The 22,555-nt window shown below is 42.0% G+C and overlaps 1 protein-coding gene across 2 annotated transcripts in view; it reads right to left on the bottom strand.

Annotated features, from left to right (window-relative positions):
• Nucleotides 1-8,411: 8,411 nt before the first annotated feature.
• The window catches only part of LOC144680031 (desmocollin-3-like), a 34,006-nt gene continuing 19,862 nt past the window's right edge, over nucleotides 8,412-22,555 (bottom strand). For both annotated transcript variants that reach the window (XM_078541127.1, XM_078541128.1), the window contains 11 exons: nucleotides 19,369-19,541; nucleotides 18,444-18,578; nucleotides 17,291-17,476; nucleotides 16,049-16,296; nucleotides 14,938-15,080; nucleotides 14,250-14,483; nucleotides 13,149-13,373; nucleotides 11,370-11,500; nucleotides 10,677-10,734; nucleotides 10,303-10,586; nucleotides 8,412-9,523 (listed from right to left, as the gene is read on the bottom strand). In XM_078541127.1, coding sequence (XP_078397253.1) covers nucleotides 9,329-9,523; nucleotides 10,303-10,586; nucleotides 10,677-10,734; nucleotides 11,370-11,500; nucleotides 13,149-13,373; nucleotides 14,250-14,483; nucleotides 14,938-15,080; nucleotides 16,049-16,296; nucleotides 17,291-17,476; nucleotides 18,444-18,578; nucleotides 19,369-19,541 — 2,012 coding nt within the window. In that variant the 3' untranslated portion in view covers nucleotides 8,412-9,328. The remainder of the gene's footprint in view (nucleotides 9,524-10,302; nucleotides 10,587-10,676; nucleotides 10,735-11,369; nucleotides 11,501-13,148; nucleotides 13,374-14,249; nucleotides 14,484-14,937; nucleotides 15,081-16,048; nucleotides 16,297-17,290; nucleotides 17,477-18,443; nucleotides 18,579-19,368; nucleotides 19,542-22,555) is intronic.

Below are 22,555 nucleotides of genomic sequence, written 5' to 3'. Positions count from 1 at the left end.
ATATATTGCAACAGGAAATTAGATGAATTATCCCAGCATCAGCAAAATGTCCTAAAAAACATAAAAAGACTAAAACTAACCATAAAAATGCAACCAGGTCCTTAAGAAAATGAGTGTTTTCCACATTTAGTAGAGATTACACATTTTCATTGGTTAAGGAATACAACAGTTATCGTTTTGCAGGAACAGCAGTTACATATAGTGAGGGCCTCAAGGAACTGTGTGTGTTTACTTACCTTGAATCATTTTAATTGAAACGTAATAACTCTGTTATTGTGGGCTTTTGGCTTCTCACTCTAGAAGGAATCCTGCCAGAGGCAAGTGTTCAAAAACACTTATTTACATCTTGCTATGGTACAGCAGTTTGTAAAGGCTGAGTTATTTAAAACCCCCCAGAGAGAAACTTTAAACAACTGTCATAACCTCTATTTTCAGTTGGTATGTTTCAAGTTGCAGCTCTAAATTCAGGAATAAGACCACCAGTCCTCAAGAGGTTTTTATATCAAACTAAATGAGATATTTATTAATTTGCAACAAATTAAACACATACACGTGGCTACAAATTACTACTATCATAACTTTTAATAAATTCCCAAATTAATCTCCACTAAGGCAACAATAACCAATAGACCAACAGGCAAAGCATTTTTCACCTTGCAAATTAAAAATGAGGCTCCTTTCAATTTGGTCCTTCGCAGACACAGTGGTAGGGCTTACAGGCTTAGATCTCTCATGCCTCTGACCTGCACACACACACACAAACTCCTTTCTGTTAGACCCAGCCTTTCTCTTTGAATATAAATTTTCGTTGCATCACCAGACCCTTTGAATCCCTTTCATGGTGTCAATTTTATTAGTAATATAAACATTGCTTGGTGTCTCCTAGCTAGGTACAAGATTTCACCCCCAGCCTTTGAATGGTTTATTCAACAAAATGAAAATGCACCCTTTACCTTACTGTTTACATCTCAAAACTACCATTCATTGAAGCACCTAGGCTAAATGGCTTTAATCCAATTAACACACATACAGACTAAACTTCTATTTTAAAAAAATAATTTCCAATAACATTATATATATTAATATCTCTTCCTGACATATGCTCACTATTTACAAACATTAAATAAGACCAAGGCATAGCTGGAGGTACTCGCTTGAGATTATGCACATGCTCAGTAGCTATCATTAGAGTTAACTCTACTTCTTTACTCTACAATAATAGGACTAGAGAATACGGACACAGCATTAACAGCTAAGGCAGAGGTGCATTTAAGGGCAAGCGAGATAAACACATGAAAGAGAAGGGGATTGAAGGATATGTTGATGGGGTGAGATGAATTAGAGTGGGAGGAGGATTGTGTGGGGCATAAACACAGCTGAACTGAATGGCCTGTTTCTGTAGAGTAGACTCAATGCAATTGGGCATGACCCATTTCTGCACGCCCGTAGTTTTCCAAGCATTAAGATTAATGAACAGAAAATTAGGCCTGTGAGTTGGCTGTCTGGCTGATTTTGCTCTGGAAATGTTTGAGTAATTGACAGTTGTATGTGGTTAGTTTAAGTGACTGACCTATGGAAACCACACATTTGCGTGGATTGGAACTTTTCTATTTTGTTATCAACTGAATTTCCTGAGAGACATTACAATGGTGTTATAAATGTTTGATACAGACGTTCATCAAAATATTGCCATTCTTCTCAGAAGGAATTGCAAATATTCTGGTTGACCCTGTTTGTCTTGTAAAGTCTACGTTGTGAGTCAACCCAGCCTGCGCCTCAGTGTTCTTTTTTATTCATTCATGGGATGTGGGCTTGGCTGGCTGGGCCAGCATTTATTGGCCATCCTGAGTTGCCCTTGAGAAGGTGGTGGTGAGCTGTCTTCTTGAACCGCTGCAGCCCATGTGGTGTAGATACAACCACAGTGCTGTTAGGGAGGGAGTTGCAGGATTTTGACCCAGCGACAGTGGAGGAACAGCGATATATTTCCAAGTCAGGATGGTGGGTGGCTCGGAGGGGAACTTCCAGGTGGTGGTGTTCCCATATATCTGCTGCCCTTGTCCCTCTAGATGGTAGTGGTCGCGGGTTTGGAAGGTGCTGTCTAAGGGGCCTTGGTGAATTCCTGCAGTGCATCTTGTAGTTGACATACACTGCTGCTACTGTGCGTCAGTGGTGGAGGGAGCGAATATTTGTGGATGTGGTACCAATCAAATGGACTGCTTTGTCCTAGATGGTGTCAAGCTTCTTGAGTGTTGTGGGTACTGCACTCATCCAGGCAAGTGGGAAATATTCCATCACACTCCTGACTTGTGCCTTGCAGATGGTGGACAGGCTTGGGGGAGTCAGATGAGTTACTTGTCACAGGATTCCTAGCCTCTGACCTGCTCTTGTAGCCACAGTATTAATATGGCTAGTCCATTTCAGTTCAGTTTCTGGTCAGTGGTAACCCCAGGATGTTAATAGTGGGGGATTCAACGATGGTAATGCCATTGAACGTCAAGGGGCGCTAGTTAGATTATCTCTTTTTGGAGATAGTCATGGCCTGGCACTTGTGTAGCATGAATGTTACTTGCCACTTGTCAGCCCAAGTTGGGATATTGTCCAGGTCTTGCTGCATTTTGTCATGGACTGCTTCAGTATCTGAGTCATCACACATGGTGCTGAACATTGACTCTATGATTGCATATAGACATTTACAGCACAAGGAGGCCATTCAGCCCATCATAGCCCATCACCGAACATCTCCACTTCTGACCTTATGATGGAAGGAAGGTCATTGATGAAACAGCTGAAGAAGATTGGTCAGAGGACACTGTCCTGAAAAACTCCTGCAGTGATGTCCTGGAGCTGAGATAACTGACCTCCAACAACCACAACCATCTTCCTTTGTGCTGGGTATGACTCCAACCAGCAGAGAGTTTTCCCCCTGATTCCCATTGACCCCAGTTTTACTAGAGCTCCTTGATGCCACACTCGGTCAAATGCAGCCTTGATGTCGAGGGCAGTCACTCTCACCTCACTTCAGGAGTTCATCTCTTTTTGCCATGTTTGAACCAAGGCTTTAATGAGGTCTACCCCTCTACTTTAGTGAGACCTGGACAACGCATGCTAGGCAAGAGAAAAGGCCGACTGTTCCACCTTCACTGTCTCAGACGTTATCATTGGCATCTCTTGGCAGGACAAGGTCACCAACTCAGAGGCCCTGGAGCATGCTAATTCCATTCACATACACTCATTGCTAAGCCCATGATGCCTGTGTTGGCTCAGCCACATTCATTGGGTGGATGACGGCTGTATACCCAAAGATGTTCCATACAGTGAACTAGCCACTGGGTCATACATACATACATATGAATTAGGAGCAGGAGTAGGCCATTCAGCCCCTCAAGCCAGCTCTGCCATTCAATATGTCTGATCTGACTGTGGCCTCAACTCCACATTCTCACCTACCCTCGATAACCTTTGACTCCCTTTTCAGTCAAGAATCTATCTATCTCTGCCTTAAAAATATTCACTGACCCGGCCTCCACCACTCTCTGCGAGAGTTCCAGAGTTTCATGACCCTCAAAGAGAAAATTTATTTTCATCTCCCTCTTAAATGGTAGACCTCTTATTTTTAAATTGTCTTATAAAGTCAGAAGTGAGGCTGTCTGTTGATGATTGCCAAAATGAGATCAGCCATGAGCATATTGAATGGCGGGGCAGGCTTAAGGGGCTGAATTGCCCACTCCTGCTCCTAGTTCTTATGTTCTTATCTAGTTCTAGTCCCTCCCACAACCACCCTTTCAGCATCAACCTTGTCAAGTCTCCTCAGGATCTTTTATGTTTTAATAAAATCACACCTCGTCCTTCTAAACGCAAATGGATACTGGCCCAGCCTGTGCAACCTTTTCTCATAAGTTAGCCCCTCCATCCAGTGAATCAGTCAAGTGAACCTTCTTTGAGCTGCTTCTAAAGTATTTATATCCTTTCTTGAATAAGGAGGCCAAAATTGTATACAGTACCCTAGATTTTCTAAATATCTAAAAAGGGACATGCAAGGATGTGGGGAGGTTGGGGAGTGGTCGCTTGTCATTTTCTCCTTCAGGGAGCTAGCACAGACATGATGAGCTGAATGGGCACCTTCTGTCCTGTTGCTTCTACATGGCCTCAGCAATGCCCTGTACATAACACCTGCTGGATGCTCACCTCCACAACAAGGACAGTGCAAAATATGAAGATGGTGGACAATGATACTAACAACTGACTGCCATGGCCTCTGGAGGGCGACTGTTTGGAACAGGCCAAGTGAAACAGAACATAGAAAATAGGAGGAGGTCATTCAGCCCTTCGAGCCTGCTCCACCATTCAATATGATTATGGCTGATCCTCTATCTCAACGCCGTACTCCAGTGGTGGTCAAGAGCAAAAAGGGGAAGATGGTTATTGATTATTATGCGTTAGCTGCGCTAGTTTTATTGTTGATGTTAAGTGGTTTTGGATGTGCATCATAAACAGCCAGAGATGATAGTTTCCTGGAGTCCAGGGTCAGCCTAAGAGCTTCAAAGGCCACATTCTTGGGGACTTCCAATTCTGACCTCTTGTGCATCCCATATTTTGATCATTCCACCATTGCTGTCCAGGTCCAAAACTCCAGAATTCCTCCCTAAACCTCTCAGCCTCTCTCCCTTTTAAAAATACTCTTTAAAAGAACCTACCTCTTGGACCAAGCTTTTGACCACCTTTTCTATTATGTGCTAATGCGGCTCAATGTCAAACTGTTTGTGAAGTGCCTCGAGACATGTTACCATGTTGAAGCTGTTATACAAATACAGGTAGTTGCTTACTAAATTACAAAGTTCAGTATAATTGTGATTACTCTTATACTCTCATCCCTTTTCTTATCTCAATTGGTTGCCGCACCTGGATGTTAAATGTTGTATTTCGTGTTCGAGAGACCCAGATCCCCCCAAATACCAACATTTCTCAGTCTCAACATTTAAAAAATATTTTTCCTACCAAAATAGAAAATTTCACATTCTCCCACATTATATCCCATCTGACACATTCTTGGCTATTCGTTTAACCTGTCTACACTCCTTTGCAGCCTCCTCTCAGTTTACTTACCCAGCTAACTTCGTACCATCAGCAAACTTGGGTACATTATACTTGATCCCTTACCCAAGTCATTGATGAAGATTGTAAATAGCTCAGGCTCAAATATTGATTCTTATGGCATCCCACTTGTCATCCAACCCAATTAGAAGCTGACTCATTTATTTCTACACTGTTTGAATAATAGATTTGAGATTTGCTTTTCAAGTTTGCCTTATAAGTCTAAGTATCAACTAACTGCAGCCACTTGGGGTGTGCAGTTGTAGAAAATTATTTCAAAGGAGAAATTATGGTTTAGTTGATTTTCGTGGAATTAGGCCTGGTGGTTAGTTTTAGACTAACTTCACCATTTTTATATTGCACCCATGGGGGAGAATTTTGCCGTCGGCGAGCAGGGGGCGGGGCCCGCTCGCCGACGCATAAAATGACGGGGGATGACATCGGGCGGAGCCCCCGATGCCATCCCGCCCCATTTAAATTTTCAGGAAGGCGGGGGCGCAGCAAAATCATCTGCAGGCCCGCCGACCTGTCAATGGCCAATTGAGGCCATTGACAGGATCATTTAAACAATTAGAAGGACCTGCCCGTCCAACCTTAAGGTTGGCGGGCAGGCCAGGAGCCCCGGCGGCCAATAGAGAAAACATGAAGCCTCATCCAGCGGCAGGATGAGGCTTCATGCAGGGTTTTAAAAATTTTAATAAAGTTATGTAAATCATGAACATGTCCCATCTCATGTGACATTGTCACATGAGGTGGAGATGTTAGGGGATTTTTTTTTCTCTACTTTTAATATTTTTCAATGTGGAAGCGATCTCCCTGAGGCTGCACTTAGCCTCAAGGAGATGTGCGCTCTTTAGTGTGCATGCGCGAAAGAGCGCACTCTCGCTTTTAGGGATTCCCCCCACCCGCACATAGCACTTCCCACTGGACATCACGCTGGGCGGGCCTTAATTGGCCCACCCATGTAAAATAGCGTTGTGGCCCGCTTCTCTGGCGGGGGTCGGGCCCACCCGCCCGGTAGGCAGAAAATTCTGCCCATTGTAACAACTAACAAGGTCAAGGAAACCATTTTGACACAAGCAGAGCCAAAGAAACCACTTAGTATTCATCAAATTACTGCATTCAGATGGTCAGCAGTCAGAAACAGATGATTGAACAAGTAGTAATTCGTAATTGAGTTACAATTAATGAATCTATAGTGAATTAATAATAATTTTAGTAAGGCTGGATTTTTATTTTTGAAAGTTTAAACGCAGTTCGTGTGTCGGTATGAGAAAGCCAGGTTCAGATAGGCTGTGCTAGCAGTGAAACCTTCAAACTCTGATAAGCAAAGTGCACTGTGGCCTTTAAAGAATTGGGCTTTATGACATACTTATTGAAACTTTAAGAAGAATAGTGAAATTGTGCAAGATCGGATAGAAGGATGGAGTGATATAACCCCATTGTTTTCTCGACTGAGATAATGAGCACAGGTGGCGGTAGTAATTGGGAACCAATTCAATTAGCAACAGCAAGGAGCGATTATTAAATTGAATGTAGCCTGACTGACACAAGGTGATGGTCAGTCAAGGGTTAAAAGCAGAGGTTCCAAGAGGCTCCTTTGCTCGCTAAATACTGAAGATTCCAAGAAGTTGTCTCAAAGGAGTTCCTTGTGGGTTATGTTATGTTATGTTTCAAATGGACTGAACACCCAGAAGTTGCAAAGTGTCATTATCTTAAAGTGTACCTTTTTTCCCTTTCATAAACTTCTGTAAAATTTACTGTTCAAAGAGTCCTGCTTTTGAGTTAATTGGTTCAGTCTTGTCCGAATCAAAGTAAATTTATTAGTGTGGCTGAAAATTAATTAAGTTGCAGATAGCAGGAACAGAAAAAAAAACAAAGTTAATTATGCATATGGTCAATCCTGAAAATATTGTATAGCATTAAAATTAGTTTGGCTTCGTATATTTAAAAATTTGTGTAAAAATACACTCCATCAAATTCAACATGCTCTTCCAAACAAACACGTAGTCTCATCCCTTTCTGTACAACATCAATTTTATTTTACACTGACAGATATATAAAAAAAAAGTCAGACATCTCCTATTACATCACAATAATCTCCATTCTGAGCGAACGTAGCATTGGGGTAACTCATTGTTAAATCCAGAGCTCCCAGAGGAAGTTTGACAGTTTGTGAAATACCTAGCAATTTAGTACAACTTTGGTTCAATACCTGCGAAAATTATGACACTACAAAAGACATCACAAAATGTAATATTACCTAAAAGGACAGGATAACTTTACAGCATTTAAAATTACTTGTGGATATTTACACCAATATAGCCATGGAAGGCCACATTCTCTTATTCCTGTAGGTTAACAATAATACACAAATACACTTGAAGCATTACAGTAAATGAAACATAAATGGGTAAGTTTTGACACTGCACCCCACCGCAGATATTATTTATAGCTACAGTAGAAATCCACAAGATGTCTATAACTTAAATCTGCATCCTTTAAGGGAGCATTGCAATAGAATCTGAAGACCCATTTCTGCCTACTCGCCCTTGTTGGAGCATGGGAGCTCACTAAATTTACCAAAACCTGATGAAGCTAAGCCTCAGGGAGAGGTTTCTCTCAAAAGGAAGACAAGATTCTGCACATTTCCATACGCAATGAAGATAAGTTGACAGCTCCTCCCAATCAAGCCACAGCTCTTATTGAATATTACCCAAACACTGAGGGAATGCACACTGTTCAGTGATTAAGTATCATGCTATTCAAAGCACTCGTTTTATTTAGGTGGCAAGTCTCCTGTTGGTTGTTGAACCTCAATTACAACAACTAGCATTTATATAGCACCTCTTAACATAGTAAAATGGTCCTAGGTGCTTCAGCGGGGAATATAACCAAACAAATTTTAGCACCACTTCACGAGGAGATGTTAGGCCAGATGCCCAAAAGCTTGATCAAAGAGGTAGGTTTTAACGGGTGTCTTGAAGAAAGGGAAGTGAAATAAAATAAAGTGGGAAGAGAGGTTTGGTTGTACCATTCCTGAGAAATTAAAGTACAACTACCAAACTTCCATGAAAAGAAAAACTTAAACATAAAAGTGACAAAGCATCGCAATACCAAACATGAATATGTTTTACAAGCCAGAGACAAGGGTCTACCTGGATCCTGCTAGTACAAAACTATGGCAGCAGTTCAAGGTGGCAGCCCAGCACCACCTTCTTAGAGCAACCAATGATGGGCTTGGTGCCCCCCACATGCCAAGAAGTAAAAAGGCAGGCAGGCCAGGTATATGTTACACAAAGTCCTACAGGTAGAACAGGAAGCAGCATTAAATTCCCATAAATTCCACCCCCATCAAAAAAGTTCCAGCTCATCCGGACATGCTCCCACATGCTCTGTAGCCCTTGGATACTTTATTCAAGTTCTCATTCCAATCTTCTGATGCGTTTAGACGGGGAGCCTCAGGAGCTCGTTGAATATAGAGTCTAACTGTGCTATACCCTCACTCAGCATTTATACGCACAATTTTCCAGCAAGGCTTGATAGTGATCTATCAGGAGCAGAAATCCCTTGCTGATCCAGTTTCGCCCTCACCCTCTCCACAACTAGAGAATTGTACTGGAATTCAGGCCAAGTTTGGCTAACTTTGCTAAGTTGTTCCTAACTTCTGTTGATAGAACGTGCACAAAAAAAAATAATAATAATTGGGGTGACAAACTAGTTAAAATCATTTGGGTGATTTAAAACCGGTATAACATGGGAAGTGTTAAACTACCAGCATTAAGGACACAGCAGGACCTGTAATTTCAGAAATGTACCTGTTTTGAGTGTAGCCAACTCAAGTCCAGGTTTAAAGCTCCAATTGGCAAGGATGGCAAGGTAATGCTATTTGTATTTCACCTCGTATACATATCCCAACCAAGAATCAATAGGAACATTTTAAAACAGTTTAATAGCTTTTAAGAAGTATATATATTTTTAAAAAATATATTCAAGTTAAATGTAACCAGCATCTTAATGAATCATTCAACCATAAAATCAAAGGGTGTTCGTTGGAAGATTTATACTATCTGGGCAGTCTGATATCTGCTGAATGCAGTTAAGGCATGAGAAAGAGGGCAAGTCAACAACTGCCTTTGAAACTTTCCAAATGAAACATTGCACCTTTGCAGAATTTCCAAAATACCTTCCACAAGATATTAAAAAAAAGGTGGTTTTTGAAGCTCGGTCATGGTTGTTATCTATTTAACGAAATGTTAGTCAAGGTCCCATGTTTGGGTCCCAAACTGCTGTAGTGCTCCAATCCCATATTTTCTCTCACATCACTGCAGCAGCCAACAGACCCATTAACTGACTCAACTCCCTCATATCGACAGTCGTACACATAATCACTGGGGATCACCTGGTCTTGCAGATCCTCTTCTTCATACACCTTAAGCAAATCAAATGTCAAGTTAGAAATCCGTAAGCCTTTCAGCATCAACAGCAAAACACATTCATTTCAACTTCAAACTGAAAGCACCTTTCTGTTTTGGAGTGCCTAAATGATATCATTTTTCGCAGATTGAAGAAACAAGCATTACTTACCAAGTAAACAAAGAACAAAGAAAAAGTACAGCACAGGAACAGGCCCTTCGGCCCTCCAAGCCTGCGCCGATCATATTGCCCGTCAACTAAAATATTTTTTGCACTTCCGGGGTCCGTATCCCTCTATTCCCATCCTATTCACGTATTTGTCAAGCTGCCTCTTAAACCTCATTTTCTAAAAGGTAATTAGTGAAATAAAAAGAACCAGATGGGAGACGAGGAGGAATTTTTACTTCACACAGTGATTTGTGGTGATCTGGAATAGATTCAACCACAATTTTTTAAAGAGGGGAATTGGATAAATAGCGAAGGGGAGAATACTTGCAGGGCTACGGGGAAAGTGGTGGTGGAATTGTGGGGGGTTGGGGGGGTGGGTTGGAGGGGGGGAGGAGAATGGGACCAACTGGGTTGTCCTTTCAAAGAACCTGCACAGGCGCCAAGGATCAAAAACGGCCTCCCTCCATGCTGCATCCTTCCACGATTCATTCTAGATCACTTCAAACTTTCTCCCCCACTCCATTAAAAACATGCATGTATTGCTTCAAATACCTTGGATTTAATCCCTTGAAAAAGTTACAGGCACAAAGCGTTACAGCTCAATTTCAAAGCAAGACCAACATTTACCTGATCAACACGTGATCGCAGGAGGTCCATCAGGCTGTGACTGTTTCTGCAACTCAGCGTATTATCTTCTACCATGATCAAGTTTGCATTCCCCATGCTGCTCTGGGAAAGCAGTGTATGATGCACATTCATTGTTTCGCTATAATTCCCTCCACCGTTTAAATTCATCAGTTCATCAGTTGTCATCATTGTCCCACTATTCATTCCTTTCACTCCGTCTGCATAACTGACAGAGGGATAATGTCCTCTTCCAAAGTTTGTTTCTTGGTTGCTGAGATGCTGGTTGCTGAGATGCTGGTTGCTGAGATGCTGGTTGCTGAGATGCAGGTTGCTGAGATGCTGGTTGCTGAGATGCTGGTTGCTGAGATGCTGGTCGCTTAGAGATGCAAAGTTTTCTTTCTGAGACAGCGGGATATCCAGGGCATCAAGGTTCTGGGAAAATGGGAGCACAGCAATTAAGGAACTGCGTCAATAAAAATCCATGAATCACCTTGATTAAGTAATAACAACCAACTGCACTTCACATTATAAATATAAGTGACACTGAACCAAAGACAGGTAAATATGGCTGTTGGAATGCCACATAGCTGGGAGGGTTCCTCTATGGAACCTGGATCCGCAGCATTCAAACAACTGGGAAAAAAAGTTGAAGTGCAAGAAAACTGTAATCCCATTGGGGTGGATCTCGGCACTGGGGCCATAGCGGGTCAGCAGCTCCCCTGCTACATCTCGCCTTAATTTTATTCCCATTTTAGCTACAGCACAGTTAAGGTCTGAGAATTCCAAGAGAGTACTTGCATTTATGTACAGCGCTATTAAAGCCCTCAAGGAATCCCAGGGTGCTTTAAGCCAACAAGCCTAGTAACTGTTTATAACGTAGGATACGCAGCGGCAGCCAATTTGTATACAGGAAGCTTCCGCAAACACCAATGTGATGAATGGCCAAGTCAGTCTCTGGTTTTGAACCACAATCTTCTGCCAAAAGAGGCGAGATTTCTACCTACTGAGCTAATGCTGTAGTTCACGAGAGATGCAGAGAGCAGAAGCCCAGATCTGAGGTAACCCACCTTATCTTTTTGACCACCACCCTCTTCGTTAGAGACAATGAGGCTTTGGTGATATTGAGTATCGGGATGTAACGGAGGTTTCTTCTTTTGGTCACCTCCACAATACAACACAACTCCTGCCAGGAGTAAGCCTGTTGAGAACATGAGACAAGGTTATTATGCACTTGAACATGTTGAACTTTGCCAGCCAAACAATTTAACGGAGGATTATAAAAGCTGAATATTTTGTCAAGTGCATGAAGTTCGTTAAACCAAAAGTTGGCAGCATGCTTGAATTAACTATAGATCCACTAATTCTGATGAAAGGAGAGAGAGAGACACACAGAGTTAACCTGAAATGTTAATTCTGTCTCTCTCCACAGAGGTGCTGTCTGACCTGCTGAATCGTTTGAGCATTTTCTGTTTTTATTTTGGATCTCCAACATCCACAGTATTCTGCTTTTGCACAAAGTCACGAAGCTCATCCTATCTGAACTTATTGAAGATTTATGGTGCTTTATACAATACGAGAAGAGGGAATGAACAACCCATTGATAATACAAATCTGGGACCACAGCTCTACACAATTTGAACTTGGGAATTGGCAGTTCAATTTCTAAAATTTGCAGACGACACCAAATTGGGAGCTGCTTATAAAATAAAATGCAACAAAAGACAGGAAGACATTAATAAACATAGAATGGGAGTATAATTGGCTAAGGTAATGGACACAAATATAAATAGCAGAGAAGAGGAAAAATATTCACAGGGCTATACCAAAACAGAGGAGTATACTCATCACAAATGTCAGTCATTTGGTGGAAGGGTAATCTGATAGAGGTTAAGATTATGGAAGAAAGTTTTACAGCAGTGATGAGGGATAATATTTCGACGTGTGGGAGAGACCAGAACTCAGGACCATAAATATAAGGCTGAAATGAAAATCAAACAGTGAATTCAGTAGAAGCCCAGGGAGCAGTGAGAGTGTGGAACTTGCTATGACATGGAGAAGTTGAGGCAAATAGCATAGATGCATTTCAGGCGATTCTAGACAAGTACTGAGGAAGAAATGAATAGAAGGAGGTGATGATACAGCAAGATGCTCATGAGAAACATAAACACCAGCATAGACGAAGTGAGGCCTTGTGTGCTGTAGGTTCGATGAAACAGATGTGTAGATAAACCAACACTACAAAGTATTTTTTCTCATTCTTTCATGGGATGTGGGCACTGCTGGCAAGGCCAGCATTTGTTGCCCATCCCTAGTTGCCCTTGAACTGAGTGACTTGGTCATTTCAGAGGGACAGTTAAGAATTAATCATATTTGGCTGTGGGTCTGGAGTCACATGTAGGCCAGGTCGTGTAAGGACGGCAGATTTCCTTTCCTAAAAGGGCATCAGTGAACCAGATGGGTTTTTACGACAATCAATGGTAGTTTCATGGCACCATTACTGAGACTAGCTTTCATTCCAGATTTTTTATTAATCAATTAAATTTATCAATTGAATTCAAATTCCACCAGCTGCCATGGTGGGATTTGAACCCATGTCCCCAGGGTAGTAGCCTGGGTCAATGGATTACTAGCCCAGTGACATCATCACTGTGCTACCACCTCTCATTGTTGACTCAACTCAAAAACCTTAACAGTTATTCTGTGCGTACAACCTTAAGTAGTTATACTGTCACTGAACAAAAATCAGGAAACTTGTATTTCCGCCCCCCCCCACCCCCCACCCCACCTCCTTAGCTCTATGAGCTTTTACTATTGGAACTTTTAAAACAGAAGATCACGAAACTTACAAAGCAGTAACAACACAGCCAACGACAATACAAGGATTCCCAATCCACCAAGGACAGCCCTTCCAGATGCAAGTCTTCCTGCACAATTTACATTGTTCGGGCAGTCGCAGATCATAACCTTCAAGGTTTGTTCTTTTCCCTGGTGCTGCTGATCCTGAACCATGATGGGAACCTCATAATAACCAGGAGGAAGTTTATCGACTGGTTTTATATAGGCGTAGGATCCTAGAAGACAGGATATTGTGATGAGCTGGGGGGGGGTGGGTAGCAAATCAAACTTACATTTTAATGTAATAGGCAGTGAAACAATCCAATTTCTTCCAGGCTGCAAACGTAGAGTACAACGCTGTGCTTTTATGTCTTTCAAGAGTCATTTAAAAAATTTTTTACGTAGAACTCCTGATACACTATATAATATACTAGGAACTAAAATATGAAAACAAAAACAGAATTAAGGGTCATGAGGACTCGAAATGTCGGCTTTGTTCTTCTCCGCCGATGCTGTCAGACCTGCTGAGTTTTCCCAGGTAATTTTGTTTTTGTTTTGGATTTCCAGCATCCGCAGTTTTTTGTTTTTAACTAAAATAGGAAGCCCACTAAAGTATGCAGATTTTTAAAAAGGTGCAAAATCACTCATAATGAATGCCGTGTGAACAGCACTCAACACAAGCAGAAAAAGTTGTGTTCAACTGTCAACCTGGAGTTTTGCTTCACATGATCTATTGATCCTCTACCTTGCAAACTAAGGCCAATTTGTTCATCAGCCACCACATCCAAATGCACTGAGCTTTCAAAAGAGACAAGATTGGTAAAGGCAAGTTCTAAATAACAACTACAAAAAAAATCCGTCCACCTCATACTCACAACTTGTATGTACATCAACACTATCCAGAACTTATCAGTAACTATGGCATTATTGATTCTGTGGCCTCTCACGTCAAGTATCATATCAAAAGAACATGAGATTCACAGATCTTCCTTCGATGCGTAATTGCGCAAAGTGGCATTTGTTGATGTCCACGGTTCACATAACCGAGATATCAAACTCTACAGAAGTATACAACCAAAGTAATGAAGATTTATTTTTTTTAAAAACTATACCCATTTGCTTGGAGATCGACCATTTTCTTTTAATATCTGGTGGGTTATCTGGTAGTAGAAACCTAAACGGCGCTGAATTAGGTGTTACATCAAGATCCTCGGCGGACACATTCACAAATTGGCGGAATCCATTCTCACAAATGTAGAAGTGATCATTGCTAATTATCGGAATATTGTCATTGACGTCGTCCAGGTTTATGACCACAGTTCCAGTTCCCGTCTTTGCAGGGACTCCTTATGAAACAGAACAAAAAAAAACAGACCAAAATGACACCGTATTGCAAAAAAAAACTTTAAATTACTTAGAAAATCTCAAATGTTTTGGAGTTGCACGAAACGAAGAAGATGATCATTTTCACACATCACCAGGCACGCGCGAGAGAGGGCACGTGAGAGAGAGAGAGAGAGAGAGGGGGCGCGTGACTGCACTATTTAATGCCTGTGCACCCTGACCCAGCCTTGGTGGTGTCGAGTCTGAGAAACATACAGTGAGTGGGCTGTGTGTACAGTTAAAAAAAAGGAGCAAAGTATTCGCCCTTCTGGTGGAGAGGTGCCGCTGAGCACATAGGCAATCAGCTTCTCGCCTGCCTCTTATTTATTTCAGAAAATGCAAACAAATCTATCCAGTCCGCATATTATTTTTCAGTCTATGAATTACAGATTTTAAAAAATGCAAATTTGTACTTACTGTCTTCTATGGCCAGCACTGTAACATTGTACTTATTATTTTTTACAAATTCAGATTCTCTGTCCATCACAGCAGTATTCTTGATCCTGCCAGTTTTTGGATCAATGGAAACCCAATCCGCCGGATCACTTAGCTCCCTGTAGCTGGATAGTCAAACAAGAAATATAATAATTTCAGAAGTTAGCTTCTTGCCTTCATAATCCAGGTCATGAGGGATGTTCAGTTAAAAGCGTACTGTCCCATTTGAATGGGCATCTATGATTTTACTACACCACCTGTGGCAGTGAGGTCCACGTTCTAACCACCCTCTGGTTAAAGAAGTTCCTCCCGAATTCCCTTCCTCAGATTTATTAGTGACTATCTTATATTTACGGCCCTTGCCTCACCTGGAAGTGGAAACATCTTCTCTGTGTCTACCCTAACAAACTCTTTTCATAACCTTGAACATAGAAGGGTTGAGAGTTTGAGGACATCGCCATTTACCTTATGCCAGAGCGATACGAGGAAGAAAAAAAAACATGTTTTTAAAAAACAAAACAAGTGATTAGAATCTGGAACGCACTGCTTGAGGAGGTGGTGGAGGCAAATTCAATCGTGGATTTTAAAGAAGGATTTGGATAAACACCTAAAAGGCAAAAGGCAAAAAAAAACAAACTCGTGGCTACAAGGAAAGGACTGGGGAGTGGGACTAGCTGATTTCCTCATGCAAAGTGTCTACATGGACATGATAGGCCAAATGGCCTCTTTCTGTGCTTTTAACTATCCTATAACCTCTTATCAGGTCAACCTGCAGTCTTCACTTTCCCAGAGAAGAGTTTCAGCCTATTCGAATCTTTCCTGATGTATAACGCCTTTTTTTTTTTGCATCATTCTGGTGACCTAAACAAGATGCCTTCTGTCTATGAGTACACTTCCATATTGCCGTTCGTGGGAGCTTGCTGTGTACAAATTGGCTGTTACATTTCCTATTACGTAACAACATGACTACGCTGGAAAGAATTACTGCATTGACTGCAAAGTGCTTTGGGGCATCCAGAGTTCTTGCAAGGCACTATATGTTATTTTTGCACAAGTGCTTTCTTCTTCTACTTGAAATAAGCGATGGTCCTACCTGATGCCGTGGCTGCTCTTGGTCTCGGGGTCTCGTGCCGTATAAGACCCCAGAACCGTCCCGATGTCCACGTTCTCCTTCGTCCAGAGCTGTTTGACGGCCGGATCAAATTCTGGACCTTCATCTATGTCCTGCACGTTAATTATTACCAAAGCAGTTTGCCTTGTGCCGGAATTCCCGGTCAGTGGGACCTCATTCTGCACCGTAATTTCTAACGGGATTGACGATGTTGCCTCAGCGTCCAGTGGCTACAGAACGGGCGCAAGAGAGATTACATTAAACTCTCGATTCACCTCGGTATTCAAGCAATCCTGCAAGCCTACCTCAAAATGGATCACTGAATACTCCTAGGGCCACTGCCGGTGATAGCACAGATATATTTATTATCTTAAAAGGCACTATGTAAATTAAAGTGCAGTTTCTACACCTACTACCCACCCACCACCCCCACCCCACCCCACCCCCCCATAATAGCCACCCCACCTTTTATTTTGGCCAAAACTAATCATTTTCATTCTGATAGGAAATGATTTTAACGTTTGATTTAAAGATTGCAACATTTCAGGGATCCGTTTTAGAATAAAATTGCGTATCCTGTTATGCATAGAACACGATAAAACCAAGTGAGACAAACCACGAAGGCTGTACAATCAACTGTGTCAAAGGCTCACTCACGGGTTCAGGAGTTATACCGCACCAGAGCCAGTCACAGCTGTTTAGTGACTTTGGTTGGGGCCGGTTTTGGAGGTGTGAAATTGAATGGAAGGATTGGCAGTGGAGTTACAGGCCCTGGCCTAGCCTGAAAAATCCACAAGTTAAGTAAAATAACTCGAACCCTAAAATTAACCAAAAGGCCAAAATATGCAGACGAGAGAGCGTAACACGGACGCTGGAAAATGGGAAATAAACACAGAAAATGCTGGAAAAGCTCAGCAGGTCTGACAGCGTCCGTGGAGCGGGAAAGGGTTAAGGCTTCAGGTCCACGTGACCCTTCTTCAGCTCTGAAGGGCCACACGGGCTCGAAACGTCAACTCTGTTTCTCTCTCTCTCTCTCTCCGCGGACGCTGACAGAGTTTTTCTCCAGCATTTTCTGTTTTTATTTCAGACCATAATATGGCCTCGTTTTTCATTCAATGCCTTGCAAAACTTGTAAAGAAAAGAAATAAGTGAGTGTTTCATTAAAAGCCTCGCCAATACCGTTTTCTGAAAAATCTTTAGAACCAAACACCATCATTTGTTTACCTTTACAACATACAAGAGACCATCATTTGTTTTGGCGTCAGTTAGGATTTTGAAATTTTCGTCACCGTTCCCCTTGGTGATAGTGAACACAGCCCTTGTAGCAGGCGTGTCCACCAGGTCTTTATCCTCTACGGGCATTCGGAGGATCATTATGTCGCTTACGGTCTCGTTAACAGAAATGATATACTGAAGCAAAACAAATGTTCACGTTAGAAATTGTCTTATTGGTTTCTTTTTTTTTAAAAAAGTCAATGCAGTCACGATTAAAGTTCCTTAAGCTTAATAAACGGAGAGAATTTGATTAATGACGCAGTACGGTTGTTATAGATGTGAGAGAGGTCATGAAGATTTGTGTAATGATGATAATCATGCAAGTGCAAATTCCTTCTGCTATTTGGCTGCAACTGAACAGGTTTAAATGGTCTAAATCCTTTCATAAAGTAATGAACATTACGCACTTTTTATAGCGTCGTCACTGCTTTAGTCTTGGGTCCAACCCCACTTTCCAATAGTTGATATTTGGTATGCAAATTTAATTAAAAAAAAGGAAGGTTTCATGGTCATGTCAAATAAGGAGGCAATTCATGATAAAATGTAGAGCCAACATGTTTTCTCACCTTCTAGCAGCAAAAATCATAAACCATTTCTGGGATTGTTCCCCTTCAAGCAGAGGTTAAGATTTAATAGCAGGATTCTAAATCACCAAGGGACTTTGATGGAGTAAATAAAATTAAACTGTCTTCACTAGCGGGAGGGTCGGTAACCAGAGAGCACAAATGGCATAGCGGGTGGGGGCGGGGTGGAAAAGAGAGGGTGTTGGGGGAAAGAGATGAAGAGAATTGAGTTTTCCGTTAAGATCTGGAAAATGCAGCCAGAAAAAAAGGTAGAAGTAGATCCAATAATACAACTTTCGATAGGGAATTGGATAAATATTTGAGGATAGAAAACTGTAGGGTTTTGAAGGCAAAACAAGGGGGGGGGGAATGGAACTAGTTGAATAACTCTCCCCAAAGGGGCAGCCCAGGAATGATGAACTGACTGTGCTTCTTAAATGCTACAAGTTTCTATGATTCTTAAATCAAGCACAGAAGGATGACCATGATTTTTCAACAAAAAAAAACCCAGATTTTTTTGTAGATGTCAGCAAACTTACTTTGGAGGTCTTAAACGTTGGACGATTGTCATTCACATCAGTGACATGAACAACAACAGTTGCTGTCGAAAAACGTCCATCACTTTCTCCTTCCATGTCTCTAACCTCAACTGTCAGGGTGTAAGTGTCCTGCTCCTGAAAATATTTGAGATGTGAAGATGAAACAGCGCATGTAACGTCAAATGACAAATCTTAAAATCACAAGTGCACTTAGTGCTTGGAGGAACCGGAGTAAACCATTTGGTTCCATCGCACCCGCCCTGCCATTCAACAAATTATGGCTGATCTTTTCTCTCAACTCCACCTTCCTGCCCTATTTCCTTAATGCCCAAAAATCTATCAACTTCTGTCTTGAATATACTCAAGGACGGAATATCCCTCTAAAATGAAGAGATTTTTCATCCCAGTACTAAATGGTTGACCCCTTATTCTGAGACAGTGACCCCATGCTCTAGATTCCCCAACCAGGCCAATTGATTCCTCAGGTGTGTGCGCGCGTGTGCTAAACTGAATTTGATCATCCCAACTCTCACTCCTGCAATACAAGATAACTAGAATGAACATGTTTGTGGAAAATGAAATAATTCAGCACATATGGATAGTCTGACACATGATACGTGGTAAAGCATAACATGATTGGGAGAAGCCAGTATATTTGGGCATATGGTTCTCAAAGTTCTCCATCACTGGGGGCTTTCCTGGTCTCATGCCTGAGTCTACTGAAGGCCAATAGGTTGTAATTCAGAATGGCTTTCTCAATGGAAAAGGGAAATGAGCCATCTGCAGTCAACAGCTCACATGTCACCCAGCACTCTCTCTCACGTGTCACTTGACTGGCTGCGCATTTCAAACTTCACTTTTGTCTTTTTAGGTCCTCAAACTACCAAAAATGGTATTACACTTTGGAATGCGAAAGGAGGCTTACCTCTCGGTCTAGTTTATCACTCCTAGTTTCGATTTCACCCGTGAGCTTATTAATAGAGAATAGCAGGTCGAATTTCGAGGCCGGCTCCTGTTTTAGAATCTTGTAGCGCAGCGATGTATGTTTGGTGTTGGGTTCATCACGGTCAGTGGCATTAAGCTTCAGGAAGATTGTACCTGAAAGAATAAAGTTAATTGTTACTTCCCGCGAAACTTACGTCGACACAGTTTACTGCACAAAAAGACGAAACCTGCCAATTTCAGGCAGGTTCTTTTCCCAACCTGCTCGGACGAGCAAAGTGAGGATGGATGACAACAGGTACCAATCAGGATGTCGGCAGTTTAAGTTCATGCCAACTACCTACTTGCCCCCATTTCTGTTTAGGCTGTTGGGAGTTAAAATTGAGCCCAAGGTGCCTAATGGAAATTCGCTGGGCTGTTTTTATGCCTCACTTGGAATGCAGAGAAAGTGGAAGTGAAACCTGGGGGGTTTAAACTAGATTTGCAGGGGGAGGGGAACCAGAGTGTTAGAGTAGATAGTGAGGTGGAGGAGGATAAAGGTCAAGCAAGGAATGCACGTATAGACAGAAATCAAAGATCTGTACATGATAGAAATGTTCTCAGGTGCATCTATTTCAATGCAAGGAGTATTGTCGGAAAGGCAGATGAGCTTAGGGCATGGATTGGCACGTGGGATTATGACATTATTGCTATTAGTGAGACTTGGTTGCAGGAGGGGCAGGACTGGCAGCTCAAAGTTCCGGGGTTCCGTTGTTTCAGACGTGATAGAGGGGGAGGGATGAAAGGGGGAGGAGTGGCATTACTAGTCAAGGAAAATATCACAGCTGTGCGTAGACAGGACAGCCCGGAGGGCTCGTCTACAGAGGCCATATGGGTGGAGCTGAGGAATGGGAAAGGTGTGACCACACTAATAGGGTTGTATTATAGACCGCTCAATTGTCAAAGAGAATTGGAGGAGCAAATCTGTAGAGAGATAGCAGACCGATGTAAGAAACAGAAAGTTGTGATAGTAGGAGATTTTAACTTTCCACATATTGACTGGGACTCCCATACTGTAAAAGGGCTCGGAGTTTGTCAAATGTGTTCAGGAAAGTTTTCTAAATCAATATATAGAGGTACCAACGAGAGAGGATGCAATACTTGATCTCCTATTAGGGAACCAGACAAGTCAGGTGACAGACGTATGTGTAAGCGAACATTTTGGGTCCAGTGACCACAATGTCATTAGTTTTAAGTTAATTATGGATAAGGATAGGTCTGGTCCTGGAGTTGAGATTCTAAATTGGAGAAAGGCCAATTTTGTGGAAATGAGAAAGGATCTGGGAAGAGTGGATTGGGATAAGTTGTTTTCTGGCAAGGATGTGTTCAGTAAGTGGAAGGCATTCAAAGGCGAAATTTTGAGAGTGCAGAGTTTGCATGTTAAAGGCAAAGTTAACAGGCATGGGGAACCTTGGTTTTCAAGGCATATTGGCGATTTGGTTAAGAAGAAGAGAGAGGTGTGTAGTAGGAATAGGCAACAAGGTGCAAATGAGGTACTTGTAGAGTATAGAAAATGTAAGAAAATACTAAAGAAGGAAATCAGGAAGGCAAAAAGAAGACATGAGGTTGCTTTGGCAGATAATGTGAAGATAAACCCGAAGGGTTTCTACAAGTATATTAAGAGTAAAAGGATAGTAAGGGACACAATTGATCCCCTTGAAGATAAGAGTGGACGTCTGTGTGTGGAGCCTCACGAGATGGGGGAGATCTTAAACAGTTTTTTTGCATCAGTATTTACTCAGGAAACTGGCATAGTGTATAAGGAAGGAAGGGAAACAAGCAGTAGTGTCATGGAACATATAGAGATTAAAGAGGAGGAGGTGCTTGCTGCCTTACAGCGAATAAAAGGTAGATAAATCCCCCGGGCCTGACATGATATTCCCTCGGGCCTTGAGGGAGACTAGTGTAGAAATTGCAGGGGCCCTGGCAGAAATATTTAAAATGTCCTTAGCCACGGGTGAGGTGCCGGAGAGTTGGAGGGTAGCTCATGTTGTTCCGTTGTTTAAAAAGGCTCCAAAAGTAAACCAGGTAATTACAGGCCAGTGAGCCTGATGTCAGTAGTAGGTAAATTATTGGAAGGTGTTCTGAAAGATCAGATATACAATTAGTTGGACAGCTAAGGGCTGTTTAAGGATAGTCAGCATGGCTTTGTGCGTGGTAGGTCGTGTTTAATGAACCTTGTAGAGTTTTTCGAGGTGGTTACCAAGAAAGTCAATGAAGGAAAGGCTGTGGATGTTGTCTACATGGACTTTAGTAAGGCCTTTGACAAGGTCCCACATGGGAGGTTAGTTAAGAAGGTTCAGACACTTAGTATCCATGGAGAGGTTGTAAACTGGATTCGAAATTGGCTGTGTGGGAGAAGACAGAGTGGTAGTGAATGATTGCTTCTCAGACTGGAGGCCTGTGACTAGTGGTGTGCCTCAGAGATCTGTGCTGGGACCATTGTTGTTTGTTGTCTATATCAATGATCTGGATGATAATGTGGTAAATTGGATCAGCAAGTTTGCTGATGACACTAAGATTGGGGGCGTTGTGGACAGCGAGGAAGGCTTTCAAAGCTTGAAAGAGGGATCTGGACCAACTGAAAAAATGGGCCAGAAAATGGCAGATGGAATTTAATGCAGAAAAGTGAGAGGTGTTGCATTTTGGAAAGACAAACCAAGGTAGGACATACGCAGTAAATGGTAGGGCACTGAGGAGTGCAGAGGAACAAAGGGATCTGGGAGTTCAGATACATAATTCCCTGAAAGTGGCGTCACAGGTAGACAGGGTGGTAAAGAAAGCTTTTGGCATACTGGCCTTCATAAATCAAAGTATTGAGTATAGGAGTTGGGATGTTATGGTGAGGTTGTATAAGACATTGGTGAGGCCAACTTTGGAGTATTGTGTGCAGTTCTGGTCGCCTAACTACAGGAAGGGTATCAGTAAGATTGAAAGAGTGCAGAGAAGATTTACTAGGATGTTGCCGGGTCTTAAGGAGTTGAGTTACAGAGAAAGATTAAACAGGTTAGGACTTTATTCCTTGGAGCGTAGAAGAATGAGAGGAGATTTGATAGAAGTTTACAAAATTATGAGGGGTATAGACAGAATAAATGCGAGTAGGCTCTTTCCACTTAGATTAGGAGAAATAA

Source organism: Cetorhinus maximus, chromosome 4, assembly GCF_964194155.1.
Source record: "Cetorhinus maximus chromosome 4, sCetMax3.hap1.1, whole genome shotgun sequence".
NCBI lineage: Eukaryota > Metazoa > Chordata > Chondrichthyes > Lamniformes > Cetorhinidae > Cetorhinus > Cetorhinus maximus.
Note: the sequence above shows the minus strand (reverse complement) of the source record. Positions and strands in the feature narration are given on the sequence as shown.